Consider the following 12,112-nt stretch of genomic DNA (forward strand, 5'->3'; position numbering starts at 1 on the left):
TTCCTTTCCATCATGTTTCCCTTGGAGTTTGTCCTTTCATGTGGCTTTAGTACCCTTTTTTTCAGAGATAAGTCCTATTTGAAACTCAAGCTTTAACCTTTTCAATTCTGAAGGAAAACGGCACTTAGATGTTCCTAGTAGAATCAAATGTATCCAGGGAGAGAAAAACTAATAATCAGAACTCTTTACTGACATTATGTCTATATGCTTTATAAGAAAATTTATAATATATTCTGTGATATCTTTTTTATTACTGCCTTGAATTATTCTTTACTTTTTATGCATTTGTGTGTAATATCCTCAAGAAGTTATAAACTTTCTGAAAAAAATAATCATGTCTTTAATTTCATTACGTTCCCAAACATGCTCCAAGGGACTAGGAGCTCAGTGAGGTATTTTTTGATGGAAACAGTCCCACGAGTATATTGTCTGGAGCACTAGACCAGGAAGTGACATCTGGGAACCACTGCCAATTCTCCTACCAAGCAGCTGCTTTGCCATGATGATTGTTAAAATCATCTCAGTTTCTGTATAATATAGAATGTAGCTCACTACATGATCTTTAGATATCTTCTAATTCTGAAAGTCTGTAATTTAAAAAATAATATGCATTTTCATAGTAAATAACTCATGGTATATATTTTGTAGAAGGAAGAGTTGCTGGGCCTAAGGCTTAAATGTTAGAGCTTCACAGATTCAGGATTACTGGGGTTGAAATAGATCTTAAAGAGCATCCAGTCCAACTGCTTTCTAATTCTTGGACCCCTTCCACAACAGTTCTTCCTCGTATTTACCTAGCTTCTGCTTGACCACCTCCAGTGACAAATAAGTCATTTTTCGACAAGCTAGCTTGTTTGTATATAATTATGACTCACCAGTGTTCTCTTTCTTACACTGAGATGAGGTTAATCTTTCTGCAACTTTAACACTTTGGCTACAGTTTTGTACCCTCACTCAACAACAAAAAGACCAAAGATTCCACCACATAAAAAAGCTTTTCAGATATTCTTAATCAGCCATCCAGACAGGTCAGCAAGGAGAATAAACATACCCCTGTACTTAGCTACTCCTCACATAATTTCAATCCTCCTCATCAGCTTAATCCTCTCCTCCAACCTTTTCCCGAGGTTATGATATGCCTCCGAAAGTGTGGTCAACAGAAATGGATACTATTCCTTGGCTCTTGTTTTACAACAGCAGAACAGAATGGAAAAGTCTTCTTTTATCTCAATGCTGTACACCTATTAACGTGGACTAAATTTACTGACTAATATATTGACTTTAGAGTTACCTGAAAATTCTAAATTTTTCTTGTAAAAAATTCTCCTGAGAGTTATACTTTTAAAGTGGGATATTTTGGACCTTCCAAGTCTCAGTTTTTTGAGGTAGTCTTTAAGGAAGAACACTGATTTTTTTTTTTTCATTTGTGATTTCTTTCCCTATCAGTGATCCATAAATCAGATTACTGGGCTGTCGAAATATCATGTCCAAGTGATTGGGGGATGTGAGGATCAAGAACAGGGTGAATCCTAATCATGCCACTAGAAACCTGGATCCAAGGTGGCATCACTCCACTTATCATTACTATAAAGGAGGACTATGCAACCAGTTATAAATCCCACCCCATTTTCCCACCACCCAGGCCCCATTTTGACATCTTGTCTACAGGGCTGTCATGAGTTACAGCTCACCCAAATGCCTTTCCTGTTCTGTTACTGAGTAACTTTGTCAAAGAAACAAACGAGCTTGATCTGATATGCCTATTTTAAACACAATTTAATTTGCTTTGTTTCAAAACAGGTTGATGCCTTCAGATAAAATTAAAAGTCAAGCCAGTCAAGATTCCAATTACTGATGCTTAATCATGGATCTTGAGGTTCAGAACTCCTGTTCATGGTTGTCTTGACAGGACAGACACTGTAGCAGGTAAAACTTTTCTGGGCCAGAAACATATTGAAGTTTTTGATTTGTTTTAATGAAAGGTTGTCCATGTTTATGTACTATCTGTCTCACTAAATTGAATGTTCTTTGATGCCAATGCCATGCTTTAACCATTTTCCTAAAGTCCATGGTTGGTACTCTATACTTCACATTGGCTCAACATATGCTATTCACTCAAAGTAGGAATAAATAAATGACTTTGGATTATCAGCATTCCCCCTGTTCCATCCCACAAGATATCAACTCTCTTGGGCTTCAGTGTCCTCTTGTTAGTGCCTCTTTTCTGGATGAAGTTTTGCTTTTCAAGTAAGCAGATAGAGGCAAAAATGTGAGTTTTGGAATAGGTCCACTTATTTGTATATCTTGTTCACATAAGGTACACCTTCATTTTATTCATTTTCTTTAAACTTTAAAATTACTAAACAAAAATAATAAAAATAAGAATTTTATAATTCCCCTTTTGGTCTGGGCAGGTTTTCCAATAATCAGTTTATTTTGGTTGGTGGCTTTTTTGACATTGTTCTTACATGTCTATGCCATTCACTTATATCTATTATTTGTTAGATACAGCTTTTGTACCAAAATTTTTTAGGATCCGTTTTTAGGAAGAGGTCACCTATTTCAGATCTACTAATTAAGTTTACATTATCATAAATATAGCTGTGAGTTTGTTACCATCCTCAAATTGCTTTGATACTATCTAGCCTTTCCTTCCATATTGGTTAAAACTGAACTTGTTTCTAGAATTTTATGTGTGGAAGTCAGGATACGGAAAGTTGTAAAGTGATTGACAGATGAGGAAGTAAAAATAGTAGTTGTGGACGACTCACTTAAGCTTGGCTTATAAGGGTAGGGAAAAGATACGTCAATATTTTGGGAAGATGGATTAATGATGACCTTTAAAATACAGATTAGACATGAGCATGTTTAAAGATGAATGGAAAACAAAAAGATTAATGGAAATATCAGAGATGCATTGCATCTGGATGCATTAATCAGGGGGGAAAAGTTGTGGTCATTGGGCTGCTAAGTCTTTAAAGGGTGTTATTGCATCCTGAATCTATTGTATGCTCTAGGAAGTAAGCAAAGGTATTTACCGGCCGTGCTGTCTCCGTGTCCCTCAATGAGATTGTCGAACGTGTTTTTGCATCTTTTCATATTGGTGCTTGTAATATATAAAGAAAATAAAAGAAGAAAGAAGAGAGAAAGAGAAACTAAAACCAGATCCCCAAGTCTGCTAGAAGGAATATTTCCTCTGCCAGGACAGTCTCCCCAAATTCAATTGTGACTTTCAAGGAGGCATGGTTCATATATATGTTTAATCTTTTTAAATACTTTATCTTTAAAGTATTTTTAGCTTTATTCAAATGCTTTCCAATGTGTTGCTTCCTTTGACTTTTGGAGTTTCCACATTTATATTGCCTCTGCTATAACACATTTGTAAAAATAGATTATATGTATATTGAATTTGATTCTATATGGTTAGTGGTTATCAATGCAGTCACACTGACTGACTCATCAAAACCGAAGTTCACTTTATTACCCTAGCTTTTCAGATTGTTATATAAGGAAAATAATGTCCCGTTTACAATTATTCTTCTCTGTGAATTACTAAGAATTCCTCCCTTTCTGTTTGTCATTCCTGATGCAATTGAGTGAACATTTTCATAGTTCTATTTAGAAAGTTTTCTTCTTCCACACCTCATTTCATTTAAAGGCATCTAGCACAGCTACTCTCAGGTTAACTTACGTTTCTTTGCATTTATGAGCTAAACTCTTTAAGAGTTCTAAATATTGGAAATTGGTCCAAAATCTCAAATTTGGTTCTTTGACACCATCATCACTCTACCATATTACTTTCCATGCCATCATTTCCTATCTTCTATTTCTATTTTCATTGGTAGAAGAAAGAACATTGACAGTGCTCCCATGTCAGAATTTTCTAGATCAAGATATTAAAATCATGATCACTAGAGATGTTTCCCTAATTTCTTCTGATGTGTGAATCAGCAGCACTAAGTGGTAGCTCCTGGGTTCAGTAAGTTTTCATGGTCCTCCCCTCACAACCTGGATGTACATCTTTCAGGACACAAGTAAACATGAGTCCATATCCCTCAACCAAAGCACTAGTGGTACCATGTACCATTTCTTCTGGAAAAAAAATATGACTTCCTTAAACCTACTTGTGCCTGTGTTTTCTTCTTATTTTCTCAAGTATTATTTTCAATAAAGACCTTTATTTTTGGTTTCTCCAGGAGCTTTGACTCGCCCTCAGTGTAGTTTCTGTATAGCTCCAGAGGTCTAGATTTTTGTCTTTGTCTTCCTCATCAACATTGTAGTCCTTACTATGCTGCTGACACTGGCTTTATTTATACTTGGTTGTTCTATGGAGTAAAACAAAATTGCTCAGAGCTCAGAAATCTTCTCAGGACTATAATGTGATCTTGAATAGCTATTGCTATTTTCTAACTTGGATGGAGTTGATAAGAACCTAATTGTAATTGATTCCCTTCTCATCTGTTCTGACATAGAGACACACAGTCACTGAAAATGGGTAAAAAGGCTAAGTTTCTGGAATGGTCTATATTTTTCTAGACTTTAAATTATATCCTGGCTACCTTGATTTAGACTATGAATAGTTGCCAAATAAAATAAAACAAATTTTAAAACAATATCTTGGCATGTACATTTTATATCCCCCAAGTAATCACCTTTTCTTTTCTTTCCTTATGCAATAATACTTTTCTTTTTCTATATCCTAAGGGGTTCCTATCCTGAGAAAGAGAAATGCAAAGAGGATTTAATTCTCCTGATGGTAACACTCAATCACACAACTGGCTGCTCATGTGTTATAAACATCGGTTTCCTATGGCTTCTGATGTTTTGTGTGGGTTTCATGCTGTGGAAGTGGGGAAAGATATTTTTGAATAATATCATGGTTGCAAATCTGCAAAAATGAATATTATTCTCAGAAATTCTTGCGGTGCCAGGGCAGGAAACTAAGTCTAGGGGTTGGGACCTTACTTGTGAATAATAATTCTTTTATTTCAGAATCCAAAGGGAGTGCTAAGAACTTTGTATCATTCTCTTCATCACTTACTATTAGAGGTAGGAGCTAAATCCTTTTCCATGTAACTTAACTCTAGTTCTAAATTAAATAGAAGGAGAAGAGCAGGGAAAAAAGAAGAGGCAATCATAAATAACCAAGATGATGAAAAGAGATTTCAGAAAAAAAGTAAATACGTAGAAAGACACCAAAGAAAAAAAAGACCAAGTGTATATATCATCATTTTAGAAAATACATCTCACATATTCTTTTTGTTTCAGACTCTCCATCTATCCATCTATCTATCTATCCATCCATCTATTAACAAGGTATCTATGTATTTATATATCTACCTAGGGTCATTTCAAATGTACTGATCTATTTTATTCAATTAGTCACCAACAATAATTAATTCTAACACAATCTCTACTGCCCGATTCTTCCCTCTGTCTCTCCACCTACATGTTGTTGAGTTTGTTAGTGGAAAGTTGTGACAGTTTAAAACAAAGAAACCTTGTCTTTTTTTATATTTTATGCCCTTTATAATGCTTTATTTTGACCTAAAAAGAATTCTTTTGGATTTTTTGTAGGCTTCTTAATTTTTTCAACAGAAAAGCTTTTAAATTCACACAGCTAAGCTCTTATACACATCTATGCAGTATACTCAATGGTTTTAAGCTGGTTTTGAAACATGGCCCTAGGACAACTATCTCAGTTCTGCAAATTACTAATACGTTGTTTACTCATCAATAAATAAGGATGACAGTAATAGCACTTGCCTCAGAGGGTCCTTGTGTCTATCACAGTGTTAACATTACATAAATTCTAGGTATTGTTATTAACAGAGAAATCAAAAGGACTGAAAGTTTTACAGTATTCTTCCTTTGAAACTTTTGTCAAGTTTTATTCAGCTGTATTGGATTAAATACAGCTGATTAAAACAGAAAGTTTATCAGGTAGGAAAAAAATAAAATATGAGAAACGAAACGAAAGACAGATGGATGCTAAGAAGTGAGGAAAATGGGTGGCAGTGGAAAGTCAAACATGCATACTTACGGAGCTGCCCAAGTCGAGCCTTTTCTTTTTTACCAAACAAACGACCAATTGAAGACTTGATTCCTTTCTTCTTGGGGGCTTTGTGAAGAGAGTCTTGGCTGCTGTTGGTACTGCCAAGCCCAAGGCTTTCAGCCTCGAGGGAGGCAGTTAAACTACTGTAAAACACGAAAGAGGGCAAACTGCTTGCTTTGGTGTAGCATCCACAAGGTACACAAGACTAAATTCCTTGATAAAAGTACGAAAGGAGGAACAAGTACACTTTGAACGTTATTTTCTCTTTTTTTCCCATGTTTTTTCTTAAGCATATTAACATGTGATGTCCTCAGGCTTAGGGCCCTGAGCCTCCAAGTTTTCTCTAGAAAAATTTCTTTTTTTCCAAAATATATTTTCCTTATTTTTCATACAATATCAAACTAATCAATGAACATAGCTTGGTTTATTAATTTATAAATTCTATAAATTAGCCCTTGACTCTTTACCTATTTCCTTCTTGCAGAGTTTGTTTTTAAGATCTTAAACATAATGACCTATGACAAGAAATTTAAATATAGCTAATAAAGTTTATGCTCTATTCTAGCCCATGGTTTTACTGGATTTTCCTCTAGCTATCTTTCTCTCTCTCAGTTTTGGATACTAATTCATTGAATTTTAAATCACCTGTGAGATTTTGAAGTAACAAATCATATACCCTAGTGATCACTGTATACTTTTTCTTACAGTTCTCAGGTATTCTTTTAGGTACATGATAAGCTGAAATGATTTCCAAGCAAGTTGATCTAGGTTCCATTCCTGGTCAATGTATTTGACACTGTATTAACAGGATAGGTTCAATGATACTGTTATCCTCTTTACAGCTGTTAATTTGACAATATTGTGATGAGTTATTTAACTTTATTCATCCAAATTAATCTGAGTTCATATTCTCTAAACTCCAAAAGTTACTGCTTTTCATATGTTAGAATATATTTCACTCTTGTTTTTTGAGAGTAAAGTAAGTATAACTTTTGAATCTGGAGTAATTTTTTTCACCTTAGAAATTAAAAATAAACAAAACAGGGGAAAAAAAGCCTGCTGGCACAGAAAGCTCTGTTTTCAAAAACGTTTATTGTAAAACACATACTTTCATAAGACAGATTCTTAAAGTATTAATCATTAAGTCATTACATTCAGTTATATCAGTTAAGTGTTCAGAGATGCTGTAATTGATGACAGTGAAAGAACATACATTTAAGATGTAAATTGCATGCTTAGACTTATTTATGACATTATTATAGAGACCTGCTTCAATTTTTTAGGCAGATGGAAAGGACAGTGTGAAGAGTTGCTATGACAAATGGGGTATTTCCCCATGTAAACTTTTCTTTTAATATTTCGGCAAATGTGTTTTTTTTTTTTCTTCTCTAAGGAGGAGTTGCCATAGCTGACACTTGCAGCACCAATAGGGTGATTTACATACCTGTCTGTTAAAAGTAATTGGGGTACAAGCATGGACTTTTCAGACCTTAATTATCCTTACACTAGAAGCCAGATTTATAGTCTTGTATTAGAATCCTTTAGTTTTTTTGTAACTATTCTAATAAGTCCTTCCTGTAGTCTGACTCCATTTTAATAGGAAATATCCACTAAAAGTAGAAAATCTATTCTCATAAATATTGGCTAGTAACTAAGACCATAAATATACAGTTAAATTTAAAACTGAAAATTTGATCTCAGAATTTTGGAGATCTGGATTGGATTGGAGAGGGAGCAGAATTATAGCTTAAATAAAAAATTTTAAATAAATTTTTAAGTAGTCTGTTTGATAACACTGAAAGAAGGAGGAATATTTTTGGAAGGAGAACATACAATGTGCAGTGTGCTGGGAGAGTCATACCTTCGGGCATCATTGTGGTAGGAAGAAGGGAGGGTGTGAGTCATCCTGATGGCTCTAGGGGTAGGGGGAGGAGAAGTTTCACATTTAATTGTTGCTTTATCCTCCCGACCATCTTCTTCTACCACTGCAATCTAGAAGCAAAAACGATACATCAGATGAACTCTTTCTAAATTTCAACTGAAACTTATGAAAATGGAGAATCAATAAAGCTAGGCTATTTGAGTAATTCTAGTATAAAAGCAGAACAAGAAACTTGGGGCATATAGGTATTACATATATAAATTCACATTATTAAAGAGTATGAATTTCATAACTATTTAAAAATTAAGACACTCCAGTTAACACACACACACACACACACACACACACACAGAAATAGACTCACTACACAAAAATATTATTTAAGAGTAAGTAAACACCATAGATCAATATCCAGGGACTATGAAACAGCTATCTTGGAATCCATTTGAATATATCAGAATGTAAAAGCTTTACAAAAAGTTATTGAACACATATTTGAGCTAATTCACTAAAAATATGCATAGTCAGGTTATCATAACATGGACATTTTTAAGTGGGAGATTTTTGAAGTGAGAAGTTGGCAAAATATAACTGTATCAGATAAAGTGTTTTAAATTAGGCTATTTAAATGTGCTCCCAGATGTTTAAAAAAAGAGTTGCAGTTTATAAGAAAAAAAACTTTCTTTTTAAAGTGAGAATAATAAAAGGTAAGAACAGAATTTCTGCAAATTTTTTCTTTTCATTACCTCTCATGGGAAAATTGACAAAGGCATACAGAGCACTATAAGCAGATGGGATGGAAGGGATTTCTTTAAAGAATTTAGTTCAGAGTCCGGAATAATTCAGGATACCATAAATTTTGTCAGAGATAGATATATAGAACTGTAAGAGTTTTCAACAATCAACTTAATTGTACAATAAAGATATTTTTAAAAACAATGCTGTATTTTTTCATAGCACCATTGTGCATTAAAAAAAAAAAAATATATATATATATATATATATAGAAAGACAGATTGTAGAAAGCATAGCTAAAAGATATATGGTTCTAGAAGTTCTGATGAAGAAATTTCTCAATATGGTTATAACAAAATGTTTAAAGCTGTGTTCTCATCTTTTGTCTATACCATGTCTTGCTAGATTCTACATTAAGTTATTATGCATAAGTGTGTTATATATGATAAAGACTTTATGTGTTGGAGAAACTTAATGAAATTGTTTGTCTGGGCTCTTGTCATTTAAGCCTAGGTTACTTTTAACAGCTTAGGCAGTCATCTTAATAAGATCTCCTCTCTCCATTTCAACGAGCACAGTGCCACCAGAAGAACTGTTTTCAGGAACTGCTTTCAGCATGATGTCAACACTATGGAAAATGCTTTCTAAACTCACATCTCATCTAAATTCATCTAAACTCATAAAGCATATTTCTAAACTCTTCCTAATACGTACTTAAGTTTTCATAATTCCATTATCTAACCATGATTGTTTTCCACAATTGTTTCTGTGAAGCCTGATTACTTCCGTTTCAGATGTTTTCCTGAAACACACTCTTATAAAATGCCTTCCTCTCTCCCATGGCAGGTCAAACTAGGCCAACTTTACCAAAATATCAGCTCTTAAAAACATCATACACAAACCATTTCTCTGAATAATGTTTAGAGCTCACACTATATAAACAAAGTGGAGGAGAAAAGCTTCAGAATCAGAGATGGATTTGAATCTTGGTTTCTCTTATTTGTTGAATGACATGTGCTAATTACTTATCTACTCTAAGACTAAATTTCCTCATCAATAAAATAGAACTGATAATACTTAGTTTTATTTGTTCTTTTGATGTACAAATTAAATCATGCATATAACTCCTTACCCTGATATATATATATATATATATATATATATATATATATATATATACACATATATATATATAACAAATTTTAGTTTGTGGTTTTCTTTCTTATGACCTACCTTTCTTACCAATCATCTCTTTACTCCCTGAATTCCCTGAGGCTATATTCTGCACAGGACCTTTCTTTATGATTTTTTTTTTCCTTATACACACTGAAATTCTTTTACATAATCTGCTCAGATTTCTTCCTTTATTCCCAGTATAATCCTTTTAAGTGGTGGAAGAGGTCAAAGAAAAATAGTAATAACATTATGCATGGTAAATTTGACAGTTGAGAACTAACTGGTAGTGTCCAGGAGAAGATGCTAAAAGAAGATAGACAATGGAAAATAAAAAGAAATTCAATCAATCTAAGGCCATGTAAGCATAGTATGGATTCCCTTAATTTAAAAAAAGTTCCCTGGTTCCAGAAGTATTTGGGCATAGGCTGACTACCACATCTTGAAGATGCTGAAAATAGACTGATGTACTGGATAGTAGGTTGAACCTTTGAAATTTGTCCCATCTGATATCCTGTGAGTCTGAGCTCTGCCGTTCTCAGTCATCTAACAAGATGTCATTTTGTGAATCAGAACTGTAGTGCATTTTGTTTCCTATACCCAATATTTATTCTCTTGACTTCATTCCAAGCAGTAAAGTAGTATATTAATTCTATTTTTATATTTTCTGTATTTGTGACGCTCTAGTTTCTGAGACCATGCTGAGAATGCCCATCCCAGGGCTAGCTAATTCCTAGAGATAGGTAACTATGTTCCTGGAGTGTGTCTTCCATATGCAAACCAAACATCTCCATCAGTACCTCAGATCCTCTTCTCTATCTGGCTCTTACATTCCAGGAGGCACTATTCCTCTGTCTTAATCATCCCAGGCCAGGTACCTGACAACTAGAGAGAGCCCCTAGACCCTACAGCCCACTGAAATTGTTCAAATGAGCCAACCTTAAACCTGCTTACCCTGCCTTTCCATTCCTACGAGAACCACAATACACATTCCTTCCCATGCTTTCCTCTCACTCTTTCTGACCGCTGACCTGGTGCTTCCCCTTGACCCGGCATAGTGAAGCTGGTCCCTTGCTCTTGGGAAGTAGGAGTAAGAAGCTATCATTTATTGGCAATTGTTTCTTGATTTGTTGGTCTTATATATCTGAATAATGGTAAAACCTATATTTTAAAACAAGCATCATTGTTGTTCTAGATATCGACAGTAAACTATCTAATTCTACCAAGAGAGATCTAAAAATTCTGTGGGAAATCGGGATATTTTAGTCCCCACAGTCTAATAATTACCCTAGAACGCATAAACAATTTTATTTTGAGACACTTGCTCTTTTGATCATATTTAAACAATTCAAAAACACTTAAATACTTTTAATATTTTTTTATAAAATGCTTCAGCTAGAAGAAATATAATTTTAAATCTTAGAAAAACAATGTTCAGTTAGTAATCAGATCAAAGAAATGTACAGTACCTTTCTCCGATGTTTCCTTAGATCACTTGGCTGTGATTGGCAGTAATAAAAGCGACATAAAACAGAACCCATTAGTGATTACCATTTGACCATGTCACAAGTTAAACAGTATCTATAATTTAACTATCTTTTTTTGTTTTTCATTCCATTCTTTTCAAAATAAATGTCTTTTAACCGTTATAAAAGCATTCCTCTAGGGAGCTATATTAGAGAGGAAACTTCCTAGATGGCATGTTGCAGGGGACATGTCTTCATGATGGGATCATGTGTATATACATAAAACATGAGACATGAGACATGGACCTTAGGGAATATGAAGCACATATGCAGTGAGCTAGCCAGAAGTAAATATGAGACTATATCCTCCCGAGAAAATATAGATGGGAGTGAAGAAGACTATGTGTAAATGAAGATCCAATGCACATATATGTATTTTATAAACACTCACTTTTGTCTCATCTATACAGGGATTTGGACCTTCTCGGGGCAGATATGCTGTTCCTACGTGATCTCAAACTTCCTGGCATCCTAACAAACTCTCCATCCCCAAATACCAAAAGCTCTGGCCTCAGTATATCATATTTCTGGGGCTTCTGTTTTCTTGTCAGTGCTCTTTTAGAGAATTTTTAAAAAACAGTTATTTATTTATGATCCTAGATAAAACTTATTCACTTAATATTTGTTAATTTTTCTTATGTAAGTAAAACATTCTACTAAACTATCCATTATACTTTACATTTTTGTTGCTATTGAAAAATGGGTTGATTTATCTCATTCAATATTCTAATTAGATATTGC

At 34.0% G+C, this 12,112-nt stretch overlaps 1 protein-coding gene across 16 annotated transcripts in view; it reads right to left on the reverse strand.

Annotated features, from left to right (window-relative positions):
• The window catches only part of PPFIA2 (PTPRF interacting protein alpha 2), a gene marked incomplete at both ends in the record, with an annotated part of 446,629 nt that overhangs the window by 65,934 nt on the left and 368,583 nt on the right, over positions 1-12,112 (reverse strand). For 11 of the 16 annotated variants that reach the window (XM_079715018.1, XM_079715015.1, XM_079715017.1 and 8 more), the window contains 3 exons: positions 6,044-6,198; positions 7,917-8,047; positions 11,315-11,344. In XM_079715018.1, coding sequence (XP_079571144.1) covers positions 6,044-6,198; positions 7,917-8,047; positions 11,315-11,344 — 316 coding nt within the window. The remainder of the gene's footprint in view (positions 1-6,043; positions 6,199-7,916; positions 8,048-11,314; positions 11,345-12,112) is intronic. The other 5 variants (XM_079715013.1, XM_079715016.1, XM_079715007.1 and 2 more) reach the window with 1 other exon arrangement.

The sequence above is a fragment of the Hyperoodon ampullatus genome, assembly GCF_949752795.1.
Source record: "Hyperoodon ampullatus genome assembly, chromosome: 11".
NCBI classification, from domain to species: Eukaryota; Metazoa; Chordata; class Mammalia; order Artiodactyla; family Ziphiidae; genus Hyperoodon; species Hyperoodon ampullatus.